Below are 27,925 nucleotides of genomic sequence, written 5' to 3' on the forward strand. Positions count from 1 at the left end.
CAGCTAGTATACCATGCGTAGAGAAAACCTAAATGGCAGTGCGCATCAAGTCAGATATATCACGTTGTTATCAAGTACTTAAAAGAAACAGAAATAGCACAAAGATTATAGCCCCCCCATAGCTCCTGTTCCACACTCCAGCCCAGTCAGTGGTGGTAATGCACCTTTAAGTTGGCTTGCCAACTGGCAAAAAACCCTAAAGAGGAAGAAGAAAATGGCAGACTGTGTTACTGAACCAACCAAAAAAGAAAAACTACTCAAAAATAAAACCCCAAAAAATGAAGAGAAAAAATTTTATATATATATATATATATATACATACACACACACACACAAATTAAATAAATAAAAAAGCAACAATGGAATGAAAGTATTTGATGGTAAGAACGCATCTTTTTTATTTTTCAAGAATTATTATTATAGATTTTCACAAATTGCTACCGTCATTCTGCCGGTTTGTTTACATTCTAAGCAGAAATTATTTTGTTGGACGTTTTGTACAAAGTTTTTCATCAAATTTGCAAAAAAATAATACTGTTTCTCAAAATCCAGTGAATGTGGGTAGAATAAAACAGTTATTCCACACAATCTTGTCGTACACGGCTTACAGCCAACTTGGTGCTACGTGCCTCATTGGCTATCAGCTCATGTACGACTCAGTTTTGTGGAATAACTGTTTAAAAAAATGATAGATATAAAATGTACATAGTATATACTATCTCTGAACTGCCTCTGTGTGTGAGAGAGAGAGAGAGAGAGAGAGAGCGCGTGTGTGCACCTCCGTCTCCTTCGTTTTAAGACTCTCAGTGAGGCTCTGGATGGTCCTCTCCTGGTTTTGAGCTGCCTGTCTGATAGAACGCAGCTCAGTTTCCATTTCACTCAGCTTTTCCTGCAGCTTCTGAAAAACAAAATCCAAATGTCAACATTTTATTACTGTAAATTCTTAACCTATTCCTGAAACATATATCCACACAAGTGACAAATTAAAGGAAAAACCTGAAATTAATGACCTGAAAAACACTGTGCAGAGTGTACTGCAGGACACAATTAAGCAATAAACATCCCACCATGCTCCGAGGTATTTATAAAAATGATAACCCAGCCCAGTTAATCTCGATTTTGGATTAAGATTTCTTATTGATAAATCTCAATGCAGAAGACAACAGTAAAAAGGGTTTCAAATTGTGGCTGAAAGATCTCCACTGAGGTTATCTGGTGGTTTTGTTATGATGTGGGTCTATTTTTCTTGCATGATTTGGGTTGTATTAGACATTGAGTAAATCTCTTTTGGAAGAATAGTGTTCATCCCTCCAGTACAGTTCCACAGACTTGTAGTGTCTGTGTTAAGGTTCACTGAAGCTGTGCTACTGTCTTGTGCGGTTTCTTTTAAAGTGGACATATTAAGAAACTCACTTGTTTAGGGCTTGCGCACATACGTTTGGGTATCTGGAGTGACTACCAACCCACAAATTCTGAAACAAGACACCCAGTCAGTTTCTTTTGGGCTTCCTATTTCAGAAAACATGTGCTTCAACAAGCTGCTCAGATCTGGCTCCCCGTTCTATGTCATAAGGGGAGCACAACAGGATTACGCTGCCCCCTCATCTAATGCCGCTTTTCCACTACCAACGCGGCTGAGTTGGGCTGAGCCGTGCCGTGCTGAGTTGGGCTGAGTCGAGCTGAGTGGGGCTGTTGGAGTTGCATTTCGACTACAACCGCGCTGAACCGTGCTGGCTGGAAGTGGGTGGACACATTGGGTGGAGTTAGCGAAAGTGGGTGGACGTCACGTGATATCGCTAGGCTGCGCAAACAGTGACATCAGTGGCCTTTTAAGCGGTAGTATCACGACCCGGATAGTAAACAATAAACATGGAGGACATGGAGTCGTTAGTGTTGCTGGTCTTGGTGCTGTGGCTTGTTGTCACTGACAACGCCAACAGATACTGGCAAGAGCGTATAGATGAGGCGAGGCGCATAAGGCTTCAGAAAGTCGTAATTCTTCTTCCGGGTTTACGGTGTTTACAGATCCCAGCGTGCTCGCGGGCGTGTGTAGGTGTGTGAGGACACTCCTCCTGACCAATCAGTGCACAGGGGAGTGTCTCCTCACGCCCCTAGCCCCACTCGGCTCGGTTTGGCTCGCTTCAGCCCTACTCTAAAACCGTGCGAGTTTTGGGTGCTGAGCAGGGCTGAAGCGAGCTGAGTCGTGCTGCTCTGAGGTAGTTGAAACGCGAGCCGTGTCGGGCTGAAGTGAGCTGAAGCGAGCTGAAAAAGGGTAGTGGAAAAGGGCCATAAGTGTCCCCACTCATGGCTTAAGAACTTCCTTTGCAAATGAATATTCATGAAGAAAGTTCTACCTGATTGACCGGCGGAAGAGAGGGAGGGATGAGCAGCGGCTCATTATCATTTAAAGGAACAGGCACTCAAACCAGTCATTTTGAACACAGCTGTTTAGACAGGGTGAAAAGGCAGCTATGGTGTTTTACCTTTGTGATATTTTGACCAAAGTATGTCACAGACATTTCATCAAGACCTCAGGGAACTGTGTCAACTTGTGGAAAAGGGGAATTTCACCTTTAATATTTCAGTAGAATTTAATTGTGAATCAAGTAATTAATTTAAAAAGAGGTCTCAGTACCGTGTTGCTGGTTTCGCTCTCTTGGATCTTATTTTGGAGGGACTGAACCTGTAGCTGAGCCTTCTGCAGTTCACTCACGCACTGGCCTGCTGCAGATTCATACTGGTTCAGCTGAGACTGCTGCTCTTCAATCAGAGACTGCAACAAAGGGAAACATACAACCATTAAACCACACACTCCTATACCCTTTACTAAGACAGCTGTTCTATAAAAGACACAAACCCACATTAAATACATACGCACAGTATTTACATACGCCCTTCTGTATAATAGTATGGTTTAAACCCAGTTCTAGTACATAAAGCTAAATGCCTCACTCCTATAAAAGCCTCAGTAATTCTCTAAAAACTGGCTGGTACTCTTATTTATTCTTCTACGCCACACTATACTGCCACTGTTAAAACATCAGCACACACAGTCATGGTCCTGTATAGTACTGTAACAGGTACGAGGTCAGACTTTGCATTTGCTGGCCTGTGTGTGTGTGTTCTGCCTCCAGCAGTCCGTCAGTCAACTAGGTCAGTGGTGATGCTACTTCTGCCATATTAGCCTACTTAAATGAAAGTGCCCTGGCTTTGGCTAAACTAGGAAGGGCAAAGACCACCTCAGCAGAGACAAATAGGGGATGAGGGCTAGATCTGTTCATCACTAATACATTCTGCTGAGCACAGAGAGCTTCCTGAGCTGCAAATCTACAAATAAGAGATGTCACTTCCTGCTTCCGTAGTATGCTTGTCATCCATGACAGTGTGACTATAAATATATTTACACTAGTGACAGTGTGCTTTCAATGAATTCAGAGCACGAAATAAAAAGAAACAAGCTAATTCCCATTTTCCCCATCTCAGAACATTACTCAATGTTGTTTCTCTTCTGATATACAGCAATCTATTGATACACGTGCTGGAGTGGGGAATATAGGTTTCCGTCCATTTATATTGATCTTTCTTTACAGTTGCCAAAACCTGCTGTACATTCACACTCGCAAGCAATTATTCACTCGTCTCGATTGGACTTCGTCTCTTGTCGGTGTGGTGCATCTGATAATCTATTAAACTTGGGGGGGGGGGATCTGCTAGCTCTCAATGTTTTGCATATCCCTTGTTCTAATATTAGAGAGTCAACCCATCTTCGATTTAACCTCCTTCAGGACAAAGCCAAGCTGGAAGCCACTGTGACAACAGCCCATCTTTCCTCTACATTTGTTTTTTTATCCACAGAATAAGCAGTAGCTCTAATCTGCTGGTAATAGTTGGGTATCTCTACACACCCAATAGAGTTACTGAAGTCATACTGACACGGACATCCTCAGGGGGCCACAAGCTCTATGCACTGTCCTTAATGAGAGCGAAATGGACTTTAACACTCCTCACACAACAGTAAATCTTCCCTATACTTGAATAAAGCATCCAGAGGTGAAGATAAAATAACAAACCTGATGAGCACTATTCTGACAATCCCATTCAAAGGCTAAATTATATAAAACAATGCTTTCACTGAGTTAACCTGCTATGAAAAAGTACTACGAGACATTATTCGATATATGTTGTATAATTATTAATAATGAGTGAGTGTAGATGTGATTCCCTTGACCAAAAATTTCAAAACGTTTCCCTGTAATAAAAAAAAAAAAATTTTATCTGAAACTCACTTGTATTAGAAGTGTAAGGGTAGTAAATACGGTACTTTTCACCGTATTGCTCAAGTCTTGGTAAAATTTGGGCAAGTAACATAACTGCTTTGGTAACACTTTTATTGTTAAAATGGTAATAGTTTTCAACTGGTGTTATATCGTCAGAGCTTTTGAGCATTCACTATCAGAATACAACAAGTACCCTAAAGGCCAATTTATGCTGACAACCCAGTCCTTGCAGATAGCGTCGCAGATAGCGTCTGCGTAGCCCCCCCACCTTCGCAGACGCTCTGCGCGCACCTCCCAAAAATTGTGACCACCGCAGAAGCCTCGCAGACAAGAGGGCTCCGATTGGTCCACTCTACATCCGCTGTAGACGCACTTCCGCTTCCCTACTTTCCCGGTTTGGTTTGTTTTCACGACCGCCATTTTTAAAAACACGAGCGAAGATGGAGCAGCACGAAGAGCGGTTGATCGAGGAAGTACGTACATCTATACGACTCCAGTTCTAGTCATTATAAGTAACCGGAGGATAAACACTCCACTAACCACACCCACCAACTACTCCTAGCGATTTCGCGACTTTGCGCCCCCTTGCGTTGTGGCGGTGAATAACATCGTGCACGCCTATTACTCCCCACTCAACGATAAATTACAACTGTCTGCGAAAAGCTATCTGCGAAAGCCTTGTCACAAGAGCATGCAGAGGCCCTTAGACTTCCATTATATGTGAATTTCGAGTAAATGAGGAACCATGCAGAAATTCTCATCTGTGGTAGTTTCACAAACGCTACTAGACTCGGCTAAAAAAAAAAAAAAAAAAGGCCTCAAGTATTCCTTTGGTATACTATCCACTGGTATGCACCCTGACCAAGATTATATCCTTCAGACAATCTAATCCTGTACAGTTGGCCAGTTAGATATCCATAGATACAAAATTTCTTCAGGTTCTACCAAGTCGTCACTTCACCTTCTTTTCAACCTTCTTCAAGCAGAAAGGCAAGTACTCCACGTGCAAATCATCCCACATCTCTTCCAGCTCAGCCAACTCCAGCGCCAGGCCCAGCCGAATTCTTGGTGGCCCTGGAACCTCTAGCACAGAGGCTACACGAAAGGTGGGGGTCCTCAAGGCTTGTTCTGGGTTGCTTAGCTTAATGCCCGTATCCACACACTCAGGTTTGATCAAAACAGGCAGCCTACTTCCATGGGGGACCCGGATAGGTTTGTATATGCAGTTCTGAACCAAGCACAATGCTAGCTGCAGTTTGTTAGCTGTACTCGCGCTGTCTAGATTGGGTTCCAAGTGTTGCTCTGAGACAGTGTCCCAGTTCTGCTCTTCCCTCCCGTCTCGCTCCAGCTCTCTAACAGGGGCTGCTGCACCCAGGGTGGAGGTTAGGGACTCTGCCGAGTTGCTGGAGCTTGCCCTCCCTCCCAAAGTCTTGTCACTGTCAGATGAAGAAGTCCTTGCTGTTTTCTCACTCTCTGGAACGAGGGTAGTTGATGCCGTCGTCGTCGTAGTCTCAGAGTAGCGTGTGGAAGGACCACAAGAAATGCTACGTGCCAATTTCCTGGGTACCTTGCAAACAGCCTCGTAGTCTGAGTCAGACACTCGGAGCGCACTGCAGCCCCGGCATCTTCTTGACCGTTGCCAGAGCGACGACATGTCCGACCCATGGCACGGTGGATTATGGCTACATTCCAGTGTCTGCTCCTCGTCCTCTGCCCACGACTCGTAAACCGAATACATCAGGTCCTCTTCGACCAGAGCGCAGTACTTGGCATCCTGAAGGCTCGACATATCTACCATGCAGTCTTTCTCTCCAGACGTCGCCTCGTCGTTGTACTTGCGATACATTCCACTGATGCATTGTCGCAGACGGTCTTTCTCCAGCAGGAGCTTGTGCAGGCGCTCGATCGAGAGTGCCTCCACACGCGCGACCACCGTGTCAAAGCGATACATACGCTCAAGCATAAAGGCACACTTGCTGCACACGAACTCTCCACGACCGTCCCGGCGCAGCTCGCAGCCCAGTGCGTACGACAGCAGCACCTGTAGCTTGGCTGCCGGGTGGAAGATCCAGCGGCGCTGATTCCCGCACAGCTCGCGGGCGCAAATCCGGCACACTTCCTTCATCGTGGGTTACGAAGTCTTTCGCATTAAACCTGAGCTTCGACGAACTTCACCATGAGACTCCCAGAGTCTGTTCAATAATTAATTTGCATGATGCCATCAGTGTTATGATCTATGCTGATGCATTTGTGTTCAGTCTTGAAGTCTGACATCCAGTGAAATGTTTAAAATCTGATTTGTTGACGTGCAGATGAAAAGGATGGGGAATGTGGATGTGGGGATGAATATTGCGTTGGCTGAGCAGGTGACAGGAGATTCACCTTACAGTATAATAAAGCCATCCTTGCTAAACCAGGCCACGCTGCAGCCTCGTATATCCGGGAAATGAAGGTCGATGTGCCGGTATGGTACTGAAGAGGAAGGCATGGTAATATTCGCTTTCGATAAAGCATCAGACTTTCTCTCTTATATAAGTCCCAATGTCTCTGAAACCGTTTTAGGAGCCATTTTGTGAGTAAAGACGCCGGTTTTTCCTCTCAGGCACTCAGGCTGCTTCATCTCTCCTCTATCTGCTTCACCGCCACATCCTCCTCCGTCACTGCCCTGTCAGCTAGATAACGCAGGTAACAGCGCTTCAGTCCTTAATAGCTTCATTTTCTATCCTCGTCTTCGTTTTTGTTGGTTTTTTTTTCCCCTCCACACACACACACACAATCCGCTATCCTTTAACAGACGCTCTGCTCTCAATAAAGCGCCACACACAGCAATGATACAGCGCTGTACTGGTTGCCGAGGCTCGCGACGACAGAACGTACCATTTCTCCAAACACGGGTTGTACCATTCATCACAACGCGCTTTAACTGTCATGTACCCGCTCAACATTTGAAATCTCTCGCACTAAGATTATTTCCAACAACAACAAAAAAATCAGTAAAAGCTTTGAAATATGTTTCAGCAACGTTTGGGATTATATGTATCTCAAAAGACAGGCTGTCTCTCCCTCTGCAGTCTGGCTTGGACTTTCCCACACCGCAATGTGTTCGGTTCAGCGAGCAGGTGAAGTGAAGTGTCGCGCGCTCGACAGTGCGTAATCTCCTCCCCCCCACAGTGTCATACTAAGACACGTGTTTACAACCAGGAAAAAGAAAACGGTACTTCAAATTCAATTTTGTGCCAAAATGTTCATACAATACTTTTGAAATATCAAACAAAAACGATACATCAAAATAAAAAAAGTCATTTTTTTTTAGACTGGCAAACAAATTATTCGTGTAATCGTGCAAACTATTACTCTTCAGAAAGATTTTATTTTTGTTCCGCGTCTTTCTCGGTTTTGTTTGACGCAATTTATTTTGGTTGCGATTCCAGCTTTCTCGTTTGCGCTCCCTGACTTTTTGCTTGCAGTTTTGGCACAAACTTCACGTGTGGGTGGGCTGTCCAGGAATGCATTCCCATTGGGAAACTTGTGTTTGACTGACAAGTCTGTGAAGATTCTCAGTCATCCAGGTCATGGCAAACTCATCTCATCTCATCATCTCTAGCCGCTTTATCCTGTTCTACAGGGTCGCAGGCAAGCTGGAGCCTATCCCAGCTGACTACGGGCGAAAGGCGGGGTACACCCTGGACAAGTCGCCAGGTCATCACAGGGCTGACACATAGACACAGACAACCATTCACACTCACATTCACACCTACAGTCAATTTAGAGTCACCAGTTAACCTAACCTGCATGTCTTTGGACTGTGGGGGAAACCGGAGCACCCGGAGGAAACCCACGCGGACACGGGGAGAACATGCAAACTCCGCACAGAAAGGCCCTCGCCGGCCCCGGGGCTCGAACCCAGGACCTTCTTGCTGTGAGGCGACAGCGCTAACCACTACACCACCGTGCCGGTCATGGCAAACTGTGGGTGGTAAAAGAGAGCAACTGGACTTGCTTGAAGATTCTTGAAGATGTTTCACCTCTCATCCGAAAGGCTTCTTCAGTTCTGTCTGACTGGTAGGCAGACTTGGCAATTGCCTAGGGCCCCAGCCCTCGAAGGGCCCCCGCTGCCAAACGACTGGTTATGTATTCAATAGCAATGACAACTTTTTGAGCGCGGCAGCGCAGCGTCTAATGACACTTGTTGAACTATGGGTGGTAAAAGAGAGCAACTGGACTTGCTTGAAGATTCTTGAAGACGTTTCACCTCTCATCCGAAAGGCTTCTTCAGTTCTGTCTGACTGGTAGGGAGTATCAGGTATTTATCCTCTCATGGATGAAAAGCTCATCTAAGGTGTCGTTGAGTCATCCTGTTGGTGTGGGTCACTGGGGGCTGAATGTGAATGGCCTCGAGAGTCGTTAGGGTGATCAATGGATTGCCCGTTAAGGTGATCAATGGAATGCTGATTCTCTCTGTCCTCCTGTGAGCCACTGAAAACAGCTGGGTTTTGGTGTGCATTCAGTTGTCTGGGAAGTGTGCCAAGGACTGCATTGTAGGTGGCTGATAAATTATGTCTTAGACCCCCACCTCTGTTCAGTGATGGCCGTTCCAGGTTGACAAAAATGGCTTCTTTAACTCCTCGCTCATACCAACGATCCTCTCTGGCTAAAATGCGTACGTTGGAATCCTGAAATGAGTGTCCTTTGTTGTTAAGATGAAGGTAGACAGCAGAGTCCTGGCCTGAGGAACTGGCTCTCCTGTGTTGAGCCATACGCCTGTGAAGCGGTTGCTTGGTTTCACCAATATACGAGTCCGTGCATTGCTCACTGCACTGAATTGCATACACCACGTTGTCCTGTTTGTGTCTGGGTATTCTGTCCTTAGGGTGGACCAATTTCTGCTTCAGGGTGTTACTGGGTCTGAAACGTACCGGAATGTTGTGTTTGTAGAAGATCCTCCTGAGTTTCTCAGATAGACCAGAAATGTAGGGAATGACAATGTTCTTGCATTTGTTCCTGTTATCCTCCTTGTCCGTTATGTTCCTTTTCCTGCTCTTGAAGAAAGACCAGTTGGGATACCCACAGTTCTGAAGTGCTTTCCTGATGTGATTCTGCTCCTTCTCTTTTCCCTCTACCGTTGTAGGGATGTTCTGAGCCCTGTGTTGCAAGGTCCTAATGACCCCCAATTTGTGTTCCAGTGGGTGGTGAGAATCGAAGAGTAGGTACTGGTCCGTGTGTGTGGGTTTCCGGTAGACCTCGATGCTAAGGCTTCTGTCTTGTCTAATGTGTACATCACAATCCAAGAAGGCTAGATTATTCCCACTTGCGTCCTCCCGAGTGAAACTGATGTTGATATCCACTGCATAGACACTCCACTGCACAGACACTTGTTGAAATACCCTAGTTCCAAGGGGGCCCCCTAATGCACAACAGCGCCTCCCTACATGCTTTGGCCGAAAAGTGCAATGACAGTCTGTTGTCAACCCCTCAATGCCCATCTCCATCCAGTCAAGTGGTTGCAGAGCTCCGCGGCAAAAAAAAAAACCCCAAAATCAAATCTCATCTCATCTCATTATCTGTAGCTGCTTTATCCTGTTCTACAGGGTCGCAGGCGAGCTGGAGCCTATCCCAACTGACTACGGGCGAAAGGCGGGGTACACCCTGGACAAGTCGCCAGGTCATCACAGGGCTGACACATAGACACAGACAACCATTCACACTCACATTCACACCTACAGTCAATTTAGAGTCACCAGTTAACCTAACCTGCATGTCTTTGGACTGTGGAGGAAACCGGAGCACCCGGAGGAAACCCATGCGGACACGGGGAGAACATGTAAACTCCACACGGAAAGGCCCTCATCAGCTGCTAGGTTCAAACCCAGGACCTTCTTGCTATGAAGCGACAGTGCTAACCACTACACTACCGTGCTGCCCCCAGCTATTTAATAACTAATAGCTATTTTATAACTAATATGTGATCTTGGACGGCTTCAAAAGATTCTTCCGTAATGACATTCTGAGCTAAATTTTAAAACTTTGGTCTACTTTCACTTTGGTTTAATGAGTTCCTTGATTATTTAAAATAGCATTAAACTACCTGATAACAGCGGGGATCAAACATGGCCTAATGGTTAGAGAAGCTGCTTTGGGCCCAAAAGGTTGCTGGTTTGATTCCCTGGCCCAGCAGGAATTACTGAAGTGCCCTTGAGCATGGCACCTAACCCCCAACTGCTCCCTAGGCAAATGTGTGGCTCGCATGTGTGTTCACTGCTTCAGATGGGTTAAATGCAGAGGTGACTTAGGCTACATCCACACGACAACGGCAACGAGATGTTATTTAAAAATATATCGCGTCCAAATGGGCAACAATCAGTAAAATATCAGGTCCATATGGCAACGCAACGCTTGCTGAAAACGATGCAATACACATGCCACACCTCTAGGGGCGCTGTAAGACGGTCCCTTCGGAGACACCAGAACAATAGAAGAAGTAAGGACGCATGCGCATAATGCGCGAGACTTCATATTAGCCACAAAGTCAGGAAAATCTGTTTGTAAAGTTACATTATAATGACCAAATACAATGAAAAGTATTTTTCCAGTCTCACCTGTGAAAGGTAATCCCATGTGATCTCGTTTGGACGGCAAACCTGTTGGTACAGTTAAACGCAGCTAATCTTTATTCTCCGCTTTGACCTATCCAATATGGCGGCGAGGATGATGTATGATTCTACGCGGAAGGCGGTGTCTTTAATGGTCCGGAATAAATTGAATACTACACGTTGATGGATTAATTTGTTTCTCACCTGTGAAAGGTAATCCCATGTGATCTCGTTTGGACGGTAAACCTGTTGGTACAGTTAAAGGCAGCACATGAATCTTTATTCTCCGCTTTGACCTATCCAATATGGCGGCGAGGATGACGTATGGTCCGGAATAAATTGGATTAATTTGCTCCTCTACACCCTTTTTGAGGAATGTATTGTCGGACTTAAATCAACATCTGAAGAGGTGAGATCGCTCCTTTTTTTCCCTATTTTTGCTGGCGGGATTGACTCTGCCCTAAGGGCAGAGCCTCTCTCTCTCTCTCTCTCACTTTGCACCATTACACAATAAATATTCACAGTGAAAATATTTTGTAAGCGCGTTTCATGAACCAAGTTATAGGATTTGTTGACAACTCGCATCGCAATGAGAAGATCATTGGCACTACTGGTGTTAAGAATCAGACCATTTCATAAATGAATATTTTGCTGTAGAGCTGCAGTGTTTGTACAATTGCATGTTTTTGCTTCACTATTACTGTCACTATTCTGCTTCTTGCATTACTACTGTGAACTAACACTGAACATAATAATAATAATAATAATAATAATAATAATAACAATATCCAAGCTCGTGTTTCACTCTCACTAGTGCTCTGTAAGGCTTTTTCCTGGTGATATTCGTTACACTTCTACCCGGCGTGAAGCACTCACAGTCATGTGGTTGTGACGTCATCGTAAACAAATCCGTTCTACTCATCCAGACGACTTCACAACGGCAACGTTGCCAGATCTTTCCACTCTGGAACCCGTTCTCAAAAAGATTGCGTTTTGGGCACCCAAAACGCCGGCGCCGTGTGGACGCCAGGCCTAAACGATAAGCAATTGTATCGGAGTCACCTGAATCCGTTGCCGTGTGGACAGGGCCTTACTGTACTTAAGTCTTTGCTTGAGTGTACATGTGATAAATACTGCTCTGGATAAGAGCAGTCCATTAATGTAATGTGACTTATCTGATGAGCATTTTGGCCTTTGTTTAAAATCACCTTTACCTAAACAGCGCTTTAGTCCTTTAGTGTCCAGTTCTCTCTCCTCCTCATCCGTACACTCTGCTCAAATGGATCAGGTTCTAAAGCTTCCAATTTATACTCAGTCATCATCTAAGTAGAGATGCCTGCCCCTAAAAGATTATTATCTCAAGCTAAATTATATGAGATAAATGCTTATATTTATAGAGCACCATGAAGAGGTGCAATTTTGGCAGTACTCAGTTAGATGCTTTGCAATGAGGTCAGTCTTCCTCAAAGCCTCACTTGAACTGATTTCTGTTAAAAATACAATGCTGGATCTGTATTCTTGCTGCCATGTTCTGTGTTGCTGTGGTTTATGCAAACATTCTTGCTCAAAAAATAGACCAACACAGCATGGCATACACACACACACAAAACAGTGCTGTGTGCCTTAGGCAACACTAAATATAAATTTGGATTCAACCATTTGAGAGCCATGGTGACATACATATGGTGTGACATGAACAAGGTTATGGAAAGGTGGTGATGGTCACAGTGCATCAGCTAGACCCCCCCCCACACACACACACACGCTCTGTCTGAATCTTATGTCCTTCATAGTGGTGGCCACAGGAGAGTCATTCATCTCCTGAAAGGTCATATGTTTACTGAGAATAATGACCAGCATGTGGGGCTAAACAATAGAGTATGTTCTCTATAGCTGAATTAACTGCAGGGCAGCCACATCTGAAGCAAAAAGGGTGTGCTAGGGTTTGAATGAGTAAGTATGCCACTTTTCATAAACTGTAAACACCCAAGTACTCAGCAGCATGCGCTCAGAGTTTCATGGACTACTAACACCTGTAACCCACTCATCTAGTCTTGACATGTTTTTCTTTAACATGATTTATATTAGGGGCGGCACGGTGGTGTCGTGGTTAGCGCTGTCGCCTCACAGCAAGAAGGTCCGGGTTCGAGCCCCGTGGCCGGTGAGGGCCTTTCTGTGTGGAGTTTGCATGTTCTCCCCGTGTCCGCGTGGGTTTCCTCCGGGTGCTCCGGTTTCCCCCACAGTCCAAAGACATGCAGGTTAGGTTAACTGGTGACTCTAAATTGACCGTAGGTGTGAATGTGAGTGTGAATGGTTGTCTGTGTCTATGTGTCAGCCCTGTGATGACCTGGCGACTTGTCCAGGGTGTACCCCGCCTTTCGCCCGTAGTCAGCTGGGATAGGCTCCAGCTTGCCTGTTACCCTGTAGAACAGGATAAAGCGGCTAGAGATAATGAGATGAGATGAGACTTCGACATTATTGAGTCAGTACAAAAACATTAGAGTTCCAAATACTTGTTTTCCAGCATAAAATTAAATGTTACAGAAAAAAAAGGTTGTATCTGAGCAGGATATTACATCAGAGACCACTTTTCTTTTTTTTTAAAGATATTTTTGGGCTTTTTTCACCTTTATTGGATAGGACAGTGTAGAGACAGGAAATGAGCGGGAGAGAGAGATGGGGAGGGATCGGGAAATGACCTCGGGTCGGATTTATGGTATGGCGCCTTGTCCACCTGAGCCACGATGCCCCGGAGAGACCACTTTTCAGATTAAAAAAGAAAATATAATGAAGGCTACTAGGTTTTGGTGCAAAATTAAGAAGCAAGTGTGACAAACTGTCCAGAAGAACTGTGACTGGTTCTGTAAGATGCTCAGTAAAACCTACAGCTCGTTTCCTTATAAAACTGCACTCATTGTACCTGAGACTACTATTTTTTTTAAAGCAAAGAGTCGTCTCACTCCAAATATTGACTTTGTTTCATTTATTACGGCTTACTGTTTATGTTTTTTTTTTTAATGTTGAAACATTTCATTTCATTATTTTTAAGCCATTTTTGGTCATGTGCTGAAGACTTCTGCACAGTACTGTATATTATATACTATTTTCTGTGTGAACTTCTCCATTAGTTTAAGGAAGAGTTTTTTTTTTTTTTCTGTGTTCTGAAGTTGGAAAGGAAGAGATGTGTGTTTGTGGCAAAACACTCTGTATGATATTAGGACTTGAGATGTGATCCTATTGGGAAGTGACCCAGGACTGTGCAGCTGCCACTTGGCCACTGAACACGGGAAGGTGACTAGTGTACAGTATGTGTTTGATGCGTTTCTGAGAAGGCATGAGTACACGTGGCCTCCAGCCACTGTTTGACTTGTAAATGAGCACAGTGGAATATGCCAGCGCTGGAGATGGCAGGAATAACTCGGCTCAGGTTGCTGTCCGACTTCAACACAGCTGCCTCACTCATTCATGTTCACATTCACTCACTCTGGCTCTCTGACATTCATATCCACATCCAATCGTTCATGTATTCATATATGCCCATTCACTCATTCAGCCTTTCACACTTTAACTATTAGATGCAAAAATGCAATGCCATAAGTCTTATGCTATACATAAGACCTGGGTTGAGCAAGAAGGGCTAGGTGGAAACTAATTAGACCAGTTGTTGTAGTACTGTATATACATTACGCTTATTTTAACTCTTTAATCCTTGCAGACATTAATATATTTCCACTTTGGCCCAACTTTGAGTTTTGCATGTTGCCAGATTTGACTGTAAAATCAAGCAAAGCCCAGATTCACAAAACTGGCTAATGATAGACTCACTCTTTACACTAGATGGAAGATTATCGATTTGCAAAGACCATAGACAGAGTAGTGCGCTAGAGTATTAATTTATTAATATTAACTTTTCATACTATTCCTAAATTGTGCTCCAGAAGATTTTTCTAGCATGATTAAGTAGGTCTAGCCCAGAAGACATTAAAACATTGAAATAAGTGTCAAATTCTGATCCAAAAATCTAAAGACCTACCGTACTTCTTTATCCTGTTTTTTGTATTTCTTGACGCTTGCATTCGTTCATGTGTTCATGTTATGTCCTCATGTAGCTTTTAAGTTGTTCCCTTTTTATATACAAAGCAGACTAGACTAGACAAGCATCCATGTCTAGTCTTTTAGGCCATGAATCCTGACAGATTGACCCAATTACAGTGTTTCGTATCCTTACAGATTCAAATTGCTCTAGTTAAGAGCTTCTGCCAAAGACTGCATTTAAACTATATTCAAAATAATATAAATCATCTCATCTCATTATCTGTAGCCGCTTTATCCTGTTCTACAGGGTCGCAGGCAAGCTGGAGCCTATCCCAGCTGACTACGGGCGAAAGGCGGGGTACACCCTGGACAAGTCGCCAGGTCACACTTGCTTCTTAATTTTGCACCAAAACCTAGTAGCCTTCATTATATTTTCTTTTTTAATCTGAAAAGTGGTCTCTCCGGGGCATCGTGGCTCAGGTGGACAAGGCGCCATACCATAAATCCGACCCGAGGTCATTTCCCGATCCCTCCCCATCTCTCTCTCCCGCTCATTTCCTGTCTCTACACTGTCCTATCCAATAAAGGTGAAAAAAGCCCAAAAATATCTTTAAAAAAAAGAAAAGTGGTCTCTGATGTAATATCCTGCTCAGATACAACCTTTTTTTTCTGTAACATTTAATTTTATGCTGGAAAACAAGTATTTGGAACTCTAATGTTTTTGTACTGACTCAATAATGTCGAAGTCTCATCTCATCTCATTATCTCTAGCCGCTTTATCCTGTTCTACAGGGTAACAGGCAAGCTGGAGCCTATCCCAGCTGACTACGGGCGAAAGGCGGGGTACACCCTGGACAAGTCGCCAGGTCATCACAGGGCTGACACATAGACACAGACAACCATTCACACTCACATTCACACCTACGGTCAATTTAGAGTCACCAGTTAACCTAACCTGCATGTCTTTGGACTGTGGGGGAAACCGGAGCACCCGGAGGAAACCCACGCGGACACGGGGAGAACATGCAAACTCCACACAGAAAGGCCCTCGTTGACCACGGGGCTCGAACCCGGACCTTCTTGCTGTGAGGCGACAGCGCTAACCACTACACCACCATGCCGCCCAATGTCGAAGTCATAAAACAAAAATCTATAGCAAAGTTTGTATGAAAAAAATAGGGTGCCTAAGACTTTTGCACAGTACTGTAGAATAACATGTTTTGCAAAACACATTATACATTATATGAAGAAGAATGTATTCTGACGACACATTTCGTTCTCAATGTCCTCCTCGAGTAAATAGAAACTTAGAAATGACCACACACCCACTATTACTCTCAGGGTAGTGGTGTTTATGAAGCTCCACAATAATCCACACGGCACTCCACCCTCAATGTAATACCACAGACACCTGGCTGATAGATACCAAGGGGTGAGACTGAAACTGACCTGCATTTAGCAGCAAAGCAAAGCTTACAAAGCCTTGTGTCTCATTTTCTTTGAAGTTGACCACATGCCATGGTAGCAAAAAGAAAGATGATGTAGAGAAATAGCACACAGGGAAATGATAGTACTTTTTTAATTCGTCAAAGAACACATTGTAGGTTTTAACCATTTATAGTTACATTTACAATTTACAGTGGTGCTTGAAAGTTTGTGAACCCTTTAGAATTTTCTATATTTCTGCATAAACATGACCTAAAACATCATCAGATTTTCACACAAGTCCTAAAAGTAGATAAAGAGAACCCAGTTAAACAAATGAGACAAAAATATTATACTTGGTCATTTATTTATTGAGGAAAATGATCCAATATTACATATCTGTGAGTGGCAAAAGTATGTGAACCTCTAGGATTAGCAGTTAATTTGAAGGTGAAATTAGAGTCAGGTGTTTTCAGTCAATGGGATGACAATCAGGTGAGAGTGGGCACCCTGTTTTATTTAAAGAACAGGGATCTATCAAAGTCTGATCTTCACAACACATGTTTGTGGAAGTGTATCATGGCACGAACAAAGGAGATTTCTGAGGACCTCAGAAAAAGCGTTGTTGATGCTCATCAGGCTGGAAAAGGTTACAAAACCATCTCTAAAGAGTTTGGACTCCACCAATCCACAGTCAGACAGATTGTGTACAAATGGAGGAAATTCAAGACCATTGTTACCCGCCCCAGGAGTGGTCGACCAACAAAGATCACTCCAAGAGCAAGGTGTGTAACAGTCGGCGAGGTCACAAAGGACCCCAGGGTAACTTCTAAGCAACTGAAGGCCTCTCTCACATTGGCTAATGTTAATGTTCATGAGTCCACCATCAAGAGAACACTGAACAACAATGGTGTGCATGGCAGGGTTGCAAGGAGAAAGCCACTGCTCTCCAAAAAGAACATTGCTGCTCATCTGCAGTTTGCTAAAGATCACGTGGACAAGCCAGAAGGCTACTGGAAAAAATGTTTTGTGGATGGATGAGACCAAAATAGAACTTTTTGGTTTAAATGAGAAGCATTATGTTTGGAGAAAGGAAAACACTGCATTCCAGCATAAGAACCTTATCCCATCTGTGAAACATGGTGGTGGTAGTATCATGGTTTGGGCTTGTTTTGCTGCATCTGGGCCAGGACGGCTTGCCATCATTGATGGAACAATGAATTCTGAATTATACCAGCGAATTCTAAAGGAAAATGTCAGGACATCTGTCCATGAACTGAATCTCAAGAGAAGGTGGGTCATGCAGCAAGACAACGACCCTAAGCACACAAGTCGTTCTACCAAAGAATGGTTAAAGAATAAAGTTAATGTTTTGGAATGGCCAAGTCAAAGTCCTGACCTTAATCCAATGGAAATGTTGTGGAAGGACCTGAAGCGAGCAGTTCATGTGAGGAAACCCACCAACATCCCAGAGTTGAAGTTGTTCTGTACGTAGGAATCAGCTAAACTTCCTCCAAGCCGGTGTGCAGGACTGATCAACAGCTACCGCAAACGTTTAGTTGCAGTTATTGCTGCACAAGGGGGTCACACCAGATACTGAAAGCAAAGGTTCACATACTTTTGCCACTCACAGATATGTAATATTGGATCATTTTCCTCAATAAATAAATGACCAGGTAGAATATTTTTGTCTCATTTGTTTAACTGGGTTCTCTTTATCTACTTTTAGGACTTGTGTGAAAATCTGATGATGTTTTAGGTCATATTTATGCAGAAATATAAAAAATTCTAAAGGGTTCACAAACTTTCAAGCACCACTGTTAAGTTCCTACTATAGCAGTTATAAACAGTTTCTCTTACGTTTCCTAAATATGACAGAAACTACAGTGCCTTCAATCCTTAGATTTTACCGTACTGGTAAACTAAAAGGAACAGCTTTATCTCGGTCACAAAGTGGTGACTCTGGAGACTCCGCCCATACATGTTAAATAAATTCCTTACTAAAATTAATGCCATGGTTCTTTTTGTTTTCTTCGTCTTTTTTAAAACAACATACCGTATTCTATAACTCATTTGGTATTAGTCTTGGTATTATTAAATAAATCATACAAAATCTCTCATCTCATTATCTGTAGCCGCTTTATCCTGTTCTACAGGGTCGCAGGCAAGCTGGAGCCTATCCCAGCTGACTACGGGCGAAAGGCGGGGTACACCCTGGACAAGTTGCCAGGTCATCACAGGGCTGACACATAGACACAGACAACCATTCACACTCACATTCACACCTACGGTCAATTTAGAGTCACCAGTTAACCTAACCTGCATGTCTTTGGACTGTGGGGGAAACCGGAGCACCCGGAGGAAACCCACGCGGACACGGGGAGAACATGCAAACTCCACACAGAAAGGTCCTCGTCGACCACGGGGCTCAAACCCAGACCTTCTTGCTGTGAGGCAACAGCGCTAACCACTACACCACCGTGCCGCCCATACAAAATCTAAAATAGCAATTTTACAATTAAAGAAATCACTTTAAAAAACCTGCATAAATAAACGAACAAGAAGTGACGTAAAATGACTGGTACCAGAGTCAAACTCAACTGGTGTTTGTGTCTATTGTTACAAAGTATATGTGATATCAATCTCTTGGTTTCTTAACTCACAGAAAGGGAACTCATGAACAATGTCTGTCTTCAGTTTATCACATAAGCTATAATCTGCTCTATGTTACTTTTGCTTGAAAAGGATCAGATCTCTGAAGAAAGACAGAACTTATTTATTGTTTCTCTGTCACTTTCAAATCTCTTTCAACGTGACCTTTCTTTATCCTCCACTAGAGGGCAAGCTTTGATCATGAAGATCAGTCAATAAAATGAGACATCCTGAACGAGGTGAGCCAGAACCGAGACACAAGCCCTTTTTACATAGATATTCCGTAACATTGGCGTAAAGAAGGCACTTAAATATTCCGGCTTTGATTGTTTACACTGAACCAAATTAAGCTGCACAGTGTGCGTTTTTACACTGCGAGCCGGTGTTCTGCAATCAGAGGTGTGACGTGTTACAACGGAGTGTAGGCGTCCAGGGTGACGTATCTACGTGTTGGAAACATCAATACCCCAAGCATACCAGCGCTGCTTTAAAAACAACAGCGGGTGAACTGAGTGTTGAGGTGCTTAACAAGTTTATGTCCTTTAGAGCATAAACCAAGCTGGTTTTTGGGGGAAAAAAAAACAGCACTGGAAAACGAGAGAGAAAGAATGAATCAGAGTGAGAGGTAACGATGAAGAGAGTAGTGGAGAGACTCATGCAAGCAACACGTTTGTGTGATCAGAAATATCTCATCTCATCTCATCATCTCTAGCCGCTTTATCCTGTTCTACAGGGTCTCAGGCAAGCTGGAGCCTATCCCAGCTGACTACGGGCGAAAGGCGGGGTACACCCTGGACAAGTCACCAGGTCATCACAGGGCTGACACATAGACACAGACAACCATTCACACTCACATTCACACCTACGGTCAATTTAGAGTCACCAGTTAACCTAACCTGCATGTCTTTGGACTGTGGGGGAAACCGAAGCACCCGGAGGAAACCCACGCGGACACGGGGAGAACATGCAAACTCCGCACAGAAAGGTCCTCATCGGCCACGGGGCTCGAACCTGGACCTTCTTGCTGTGAGGCGACAGCAGTAACCCACTACACCACCGTGCCGCCCTGATCAGAAATATGTTGAGGAGAAAGTGAACTAGGAAGTGATTTGAGGCAGAAAGGCATGGAGACCTTAGATGCCGTAGATGGAGACATCTGAATTCATGCTGGTCTCGGAAAGTAGAATATCAAAGTCAAAAATGTCACACCCCTGTCCCACTATTCCGGCTGTGCCTTTTACACAGACGTTGATTCTGTCTATTACTATTAATCGTTCTGGCTCAAAGACAGAACAACACAAACCTCCTGTTCGGCATCCGGATGTTTTATACAGAACCCAAGGTGGAATAAAGGTGTAAGATTCCCGTCTTGAACAGGCTGTGTGAAAGGAGCAACACTCGTACACGTCCCAGAAAAACTTAATCAAGAGAGTACCAGCAAATTTAGTTAAAATGTTTAAAACTTACATTACTTAGAGCTATTACTTAAAACTGTCAAGTTACTTAACACATTTCTCCACATGTATCTCTTTGATATCAAGACACCAGGGAGATCAATAATTAACATTCATACTGAAATTAGTCATATTTAACAGTGATTCCACAAAATCAAGTCGTACATGAGCTGATAGCCGACGAGGCGCATAGCGTGGAGTTGGCTATAAGCCATGTACGACGAGATTGAGTAAAATAGCTGTTTTATTCTATCCACATTCACTGAATTTTGAGAAACAGAGCATTTTTATTTTTTGCAAATTCGATAAATAAAAACTTTATACGGGCGGCACGGTGGTGTAGTGGTTAGCGCTGTCGCCTCACAGCAAGAAGGTCCGGGTTCGAGCCCCGTGGCTGGCGAGGGCCTTTCTGTGCGGAGTTTGCATGTTCTCCCCGTGTCCACGTGGGTTTCCTCCGGGTGCTCCGGTTTCCCCCACAGTCCAAAGACATGCAGGTTAGGTTAACTGGTGACTCTAAATTGACCGTAGGTGTGAATGTGAGTGTGAATGGTTGTCTGTGTCTATGTGTCAGCCCGGTGATGACCTGGCGACTTGTCCAGGGTGTACCCCGCCTTTCGCCCGTAGTCAGCTGGGATAGGCTCCAGCTTGCCCGTGACCCTGGAGAACAGGATAAAGCGGCTAGAGATAATGAGATGAGATGAGATCTGACAATCATTTCTGCTTAGAATGTAAACAAACTGGCGAAATGACAGTAGCAATTTGTAAAAAAATGCTATAATAATAATAATTCTTGAAAATAAAAAATATATGTTCTTACCATCAAATACTTTTATTCCATATTTTGTTGCTTTTTTTTTGTATTTTTTGGGTTTTTTCTTCTTCTTCTTTAGGGTTTTTTGGGGGGTTGGCAAAGCAACTTAAAAGTGCATTACTGCCATCAACTGGGCTGGAGTGTGGAACAGGCGATATTGGTGAGGAAAAAAAACTTTTCAAGATTTTTGTTTCTTTTAAATACTTGATAAAGTGATATATCTGACTTGATGCACTCCACCATTCTGTTTCTCTCTACTCACGGTATATGAGCTGATATCCTAGTAGTAGAGTAGCCAATCGGAGCATGTGATTGCTCATATCCAGTGAATGTGGATAGACTAAAAAGTGATCTTTCAGGGCTGGATGAATCACGAGCCTGGGTGTCTGGGGCAAGAAAATGAAGTGCCTGGGGTATTCATTTTTAAATGAGATTTACCTGCCGGATAAGTTTTTTAGTGGTCACTAGGTTGTTTTTTTTTTCCTTCTCGTTCAGCAACCAGACAAACTTATACACTATTGATTTGCGCCAAATAAAGGTTTTATATTGTATGTACATGCTTCACAGTGGTACGATGCACATCAGTGCTACAGAGGCTCCAACTTGGGAAATTACAAAGACGGAGATTCTCCCTCTCTGCGAGTAGCTCGGAGGGAGACAAGTTTGAGCGCCATAGGCGCAAAGGCGAGTTTTATACACACACACACACACACACACACACACACAGTGGGGCAAAAAAGTATTTAGTCAGTCACCAATTGTGCAAGTTCTCCCACTTAAAAAGATGAGAGAGGCCTGTAATTTTCATCATAGGTATACCTCAACTATGAGAGACAAAATGAGAAAAAAAAATCCAGAAAATCACATAGTCTGTCTCATTTTTAAAGAATTTATTTGCAAATTATGGTGGAAAATAAGTATTTGGTCAATAACAAAAGTGCATCTCAATACTTTGTTATATACCCTTTGTTGGCAATGACAGAGGTCAAACGTTTTCTGTAAGTCTTCACAAGGTTTTCACACACTGTTGCTGGTATTTTGGCCCATTCCTCCATGCAGATCTCCTCTAGAGCAGTGATGTTTTGGGGCTGTCGCTGGGCAACATGGACTTTCAACTCCCTCCAAAGATTTTCTATGGGGTTGAGATCTGGAGACTGGCTAGGCCACTCCAGGACCTTGAAATGCTTCTTACGAAGCCACTCCTTCGTTGCCCGGGCGGTGTGTTTGGGATCATTGTCATGCTGAAAGACCCAGCCACGTTTCATCTTCAATGCCCTTGCTGATGGAAGGAGGTTTTCACTCAAAATCTCACGATACATGGCCCCATTCATTCTTTCCTTTACACGGATCAGTCGTCCTGGTCCCTTTGCAGAAAAACAGCCCCAAAGCATGATGTTTCCACCCCCATGCTTCACAGTAGGCATGGTGTTCTTTGGATGCAACTCAGCACTCTTTCTCCTCCAAACACGACAAGTTGAGTTTTTACCAAAAAGTTCTATTTTGGTTTCATCTGACCATATGGCATTCTCCCAATCCTCTTCTGGATTATCCAAATGCTCTCTAGCAAACTTCAGACGGGCCTGGACATGTACTGGCTTAAGCAGGGGGACACGTCTGGCACTGCAGGATTTGAGTCCCTGGCGGCGTAGTGTGTTACTGATGGTAGCCTTTGTTACTTTGGTCCCAGCTCTCTGCAGGTCATTCACTAGGTCCCCCCGTGTGGTTCTGGGATTTTTGCTCACCGTTCTTGTGATCATTTTGACCCCACGGGGTGAGATCTTGCGTGGAGCCCCAGATCGAGGGAGATTATCAGTGGTCTTGTATGTCTTCCATTTTCTAATAATTGCTCCCACAGTTGATTTCTTCACACCAAGCTGCTTACCTATTGCAGATTCAGTCTTCCCAGCCTGGTGCAGGTCTACAATTTTGTTTCTGGTGTCCTTTGACAGCTCTTTGGTCTTGGCCATAGTGGAGTTTGGAGTGTGACTGTTTGAGGTTGTGGACAGGTGTCTTTTATACCGATAACGAGTTCAAACAGGTGTCATTAATACAGGTAACAAGTGGAGGACAGAGGAGCCTCTTAAAGAAGTTGTTACAGGTCTGTGAGAGCCAGAAATCTTGCTTGTTTGTAGGTGACCAAATACTTATTTTACAGAGGAATTTACCAATTAATTCATTAAAAATCCTACAATGTGATTTCCTGGATTCTTTCCCCCCATTCTGTCTCTCATAGTTGAAGTGTACCTATGATGAAAATTACAGGCCTCTCTCATCTTTTTAAGTGGGAGAACTTGCACAATTGGTGGCTGACTAAATACTTTTTTGCCCCACTGTATATATGTGTAAATGATTCACCACATTTTGTGTCAATTTCATGTCAATTAAATCTTAATAGTAACAGATCTAGATAAATCCAGTGACTACAGACCAAACTTTGATGTTAATGTTAATAATGACTATTGTAAATTGCCAATGGTAAACCCTCTGATGATAATGTTCTTCTAATAATATTCTATTTCGAAGTCTAAGTTAGTAAAAGTCAGACAAAAAGTGTCAGACAAGTTCGTTAGAATCTAACGTCTGGTCTGGTGATCTAACCCTGTCAGATATAGGGTCGTCTTGCTGCCGTCCAAAACAGTCCGCTATTCGTCCCTGGCGACCATCACGACGGGCGATCCGAACTTTATCTTGGTGATTTTCTGATATTTTTTCTTCGTAGTTTGGCTTTCGCCGTTTCCACCAACGGAACTTCGTTTCATTATCTCATTCAAGAGAACATAAAGTTAAAGACGAGCAGGCAAGAAATGCAGACGCAAAAAAAACAAACAAAATGGTTGAGTGTCGTGAGTTTTCTCGTTCTCTCACGCATATCATTAATAGCGTCATCTGTATGCTTTATCGGTAACCGCTAAGACATTGGATGGGCTCAAGCATACACCCTGCGGCATACTGAATTTCGCTCGATTCATATGCGTGCTTGATCTGCGCACGCATGCCTCCGGCATTCACTCCAATCCCCCCGTTACGCTGATCGGTGTACCGACCGGGGAATCGGCATATACCGTGGGGTACATACTTGAGTCCACCCATACAATGTCAGACACATGAAAAGCGGAGAGTCAACTATTAATTTTTGTCAACATAAATGTATCAAGTTATATATATTTTTTAACTAATCATGTGTAGTAAGGGCGGGTGGGAGATTTTTATGTTGTCAGCGGGAGGTCGGGAGGATTTTCTAAGTGTTCCCTAAAGTGGGAGATCTCCCGCCCACGGCGGGAGAGTTGGAGCCTCTGGTGCTATAGTGCATGCTACTCATTCCTGATCCCAGACATTAGCATGCACAGATGAGAGATGAACTTTTCAGAATCAGGAACACACGGATACTGAAAGTGAAAATACTGATGAAACTGAGCAAAATAAAGTGCAGTGTAAAGCCTCATCACACTGTTCGAAATACTGAGGAAAAAATAAAGCCACTAGCCAGGTTCAAATAATATTTTTTACACACAATTTTAAGGGGGAAAAAAAAAACCCCTACCACCTCACAGTTCATACCCAAATGTTAGTCAGTGACTTGCTAACTTTTAGTCAAGGACACAAAGACGATATGCTGTCTGATACCCCTTTTCCACCAAATCAGTTCCAGGGCTGGTTTGGGGCCAGTGCTGGTGCTGGTTCACAACTCGTTCAACTTGCGAGCCAGCTGAGAACCAGTTTGCTTTTCCATAGCTCGCGGTGCTAAGGGAAGCCACGTCATTACGTTGCTGTATACGTCAGTTATGTCGCTACGTTTGCATAAACCTTGGCGCGAATATAGAAGCAAAAACAACACGGAAGAAGCAGCAGCAGCAGCAACAACAATAATAATAATGGATGACTTCGCGTTTGTACAGCTGCTGCTTCTTGTCACTTAAAAATGGCGATCTTTCGCGGTCTTATTGTTGTTGGTCTTAACAACTCCGCCCCCCCGCTGACATAAGCGGTTCTTTCCTCTGGCCCAGCAGAGAGTTGGTGCTAGCCTGGAACCGGTTTTTCTGGCCCCAGAGCCAGTTCTTTGTCAGTGGAAACAGAAAACCCGGTTCCAAACTAAGCACTGGCCCCGAACCAGCCCTGGAACTGCTTTGGTGGAAAAGGGGCATTAGACATTTTCTACAGAAGGATGGGGCCAGGCCGCCCCCTATGCAGGGATTTATGTCAATAATTAATGCAATTAACCCACTAAATAGCTAGTTATACTTTATTACATTATCGTAGCTATGATTTTTTTTAGTCAATTCAGTTTCCCAGAAACCAAAACACAGCCCTGGGCAGCACATGTGAGCTTTGACTCATCTGGGAACCTCCTTAATAAATGTGATTTGTCCACCACTGTAGTTCTGCTACAAACTGGTTAATGAGAAAAACACAACATTGACATGATTTCTGCATTTTTGAAGCTGAACAGTTCTCCCATTAGACTGCTTTGGGATTTTATATCCAAATATATGTTTACTGACACAAATACTACAGGTAACAAGTCTTACCTGCATCTCTTGTTGGACACGCAGCCTCTCACGCCCCAGCTCTTCCTGGTAAAACTGTGGCAATGAAGAACAGTGATCACTATCATACACAATGCCATACAGTTTATGTGTAATTAAAATAATTAGGAGCTTCTTAAATGTTATTATGTGCTGTGAATGATAGCACAATTACTTGTCATTTTTATTTAGAATTTTCTCATGATTTTGAGTTATATATTTTTCTTCCAAAGGCAAAGCTTCACATTCAGAATGAGTTCTGCAGTTCACGAGTCCAAGAGGTACAACTTGAGAACGAGAGCATGAAAGCTGATTCACTTCGTCAGTAACTCGCCAGCTGCTGATGTGTCAGCAGAAACATGAGTTCTAGTCCCATGATATCTCATATAACATGAATCATACAATGGAAAGTGACAGACCTGACCTAATGAACAGTGAGATATGTCAAATTGTATAGAAATGAACAGACCATACAGAAATTTTTTTTTGGTCATTGCAGTTCAGTGCATCACTGGACACTTTTAAGGAGCAACATTTCTGTGACATTTTGCTGTGTCAATATCACTAGCACTAAGAAAAACACAATCAATTTATAAGCATAATTTCAAAATCATTAAAAAGACTATCTGGTCTCTTTTTTTTTTATATCTGGTCTCTTTTTTCCCCAAAATCATACCAGTGTTAAGATAATGACGCAGGTTGAGGTGTTTCATAGTGATGTAGATTACAACAAAACTGCATCCCAGTATGACAAATTTACTTAAAGGTGGGGTATGAGATTTTTTTCAGGAGTATTTTTTACCATATTGCTTGAAAAGCTCCTCACACCCATGTTGCAAGCAGTACAATAGAAGGTTTGACCCAAAAACGAAATATTTTAATCCAGTCTACAGTGTAAAATAAAGGAAAAACGCCATCCAATCATATTGAGGTACCACCTCAAAATGATTGGATACTGACACGTCAATCAGACTGAAGCCTGTGAGCAGCCCGGCCCTTCTGTGTGCGTGTGTGTGTGTGTGTGTGTGTGTGTGAGACAGCGAGCGGAGTGTCACACAGAGCGCAGGATTTTCTCAGTGCGCTCCCTCCAAGCAACGGGGATTTACACGAAAACGGAAGGAGATATTCACAAAATTCTTTCACAGTGAGTGCCACAAGGATCTCCTGAACACACTGATGTAATTTTTTTGTCTGTAGTGTAAAAAATGAGGTCACTAGAGCGAGTTAAAAACGAGTGACTTTTCTGCCAAGTTTATAATGTTAGTCTATGTGGCTGCGCGGTTGTCCTCTCCTCACTTTCAGGCTTCTCATTCAAAAACTGCAAATCCTATCGTGTAGGTAGGCACATTGTGTGAATCAGGACAAGTGTGGCTACTATTTTTGAGAAAATTGTGTGTGTGGAGTGAAAATTGGGGCTGAAAACACAGTTTAAATGAGAAAGTTTGAGCTATTTTTCCAAGCTCTCTACACTCTGCTCCACTGGTGTGTAACGCAATAGACACCCATTATAAAGGCTGATTTTCTCAGGCTTTATAAGGGGGAGGAGGGGTGGAGACGCGGGGGGTGGGAGCATGGCGAGGGCGGGCGTGTTTCTTTTCAAAATATGGCTTGCGGGAACCGTTATTCCAAAATCTCATACCCCACCTTTAAAGGTGTAATCTTTAAAATAGCTTCTAACTCTGTAATAATTATAGAATTTAAAATCTAACTTTATACATCACACACACAACATTCACATGGTATGCATGATGTCAAGACGTGTGAGGAAAGGGCTTTTCACCGCTCATTAAAGAGGCCAGCTCACCCTTCCCAGAAGCCTCTGTGCCAAATAGTGAGTCGCCATTTTTGATGCCATCGATATTCCACTGTTACATTTTAAAAAACAATCTGCAACAATGCAACTGACATGCATAGATCATAAACTGTAAGGTGAAATTGAAGATATTTTGTCAAAGTAGTTATATTTCAAATTCTTTCAACTGATCTGTTCTGTTTTCGTTTGGTTATTCCTTTGTAATGAACCAGAACTGGTCTCTGCCATCTCGTTGGCGGCCATGTTCAAAATTGTGTGCTTTTCAGTAGCAAAATTTTTCTTTTTATAGAAAAGGCTCGGTACTCAACTAGGTGAGTGTGCATGAAGAGAGCTAGCAGAGCAGCG

The 27,925-nt window shown here is 43.4% G+C and overlaps 1 protein-coding gene across 7 annotated transcripts in view; it reads right to left on the minus strand.

The window, feature by feature from the left end:
• Positions 1–27,925, minus strand: part of LOC132871721 (myomegalin-like) — a 126,060-nt gene that overhangs the window by 59,316 nt on the left and 38,819 nt on the right. For 6 of the 7 annotated variants that reach the window (XM_060906164.1, XM_060906168.1, XM_060906167.1 and 3 more), the window contains exons 1-3: positions 5,239–7,119; positions 2,636–2,773; positions 779–898 (exon numbers count right to left, since the gene is read on the minus strand). In XM_060906164.1, coding sequence (XP_060762147.1) covers positions 779–898; positions 2,636–2,773; positions 5,239–6,402 — 1,422 coding nt within the window. In that variant the 5' untranslated portion in view covers positions 6,403–7,119. Of the gene's footprint in view, positions 1–778; positions 899–2,635; positions 2,774–5,238; positions 7,120–25,770; positions 25,825–27,925 lie in introns of those variants that run through there. The other variant, XM_060906169.1, reaches the window with a different exon arrangement.

The sequence above is a fragment of the Neoarius graeffei genome, chromosome 23 (assembly GCF_027579695.1).
Source record: "Neoarius graeffei isolate fNeoGra1 chromosome 23, fNeoGra1.pri, whole genome shotgun sequence".
Taxonomy (NCBI): Eukaryota; Metazoa; Chordata; class Actinopteri; order Siluriformes; family Ariidae; genus Neoarius; species Neoarius graeffei.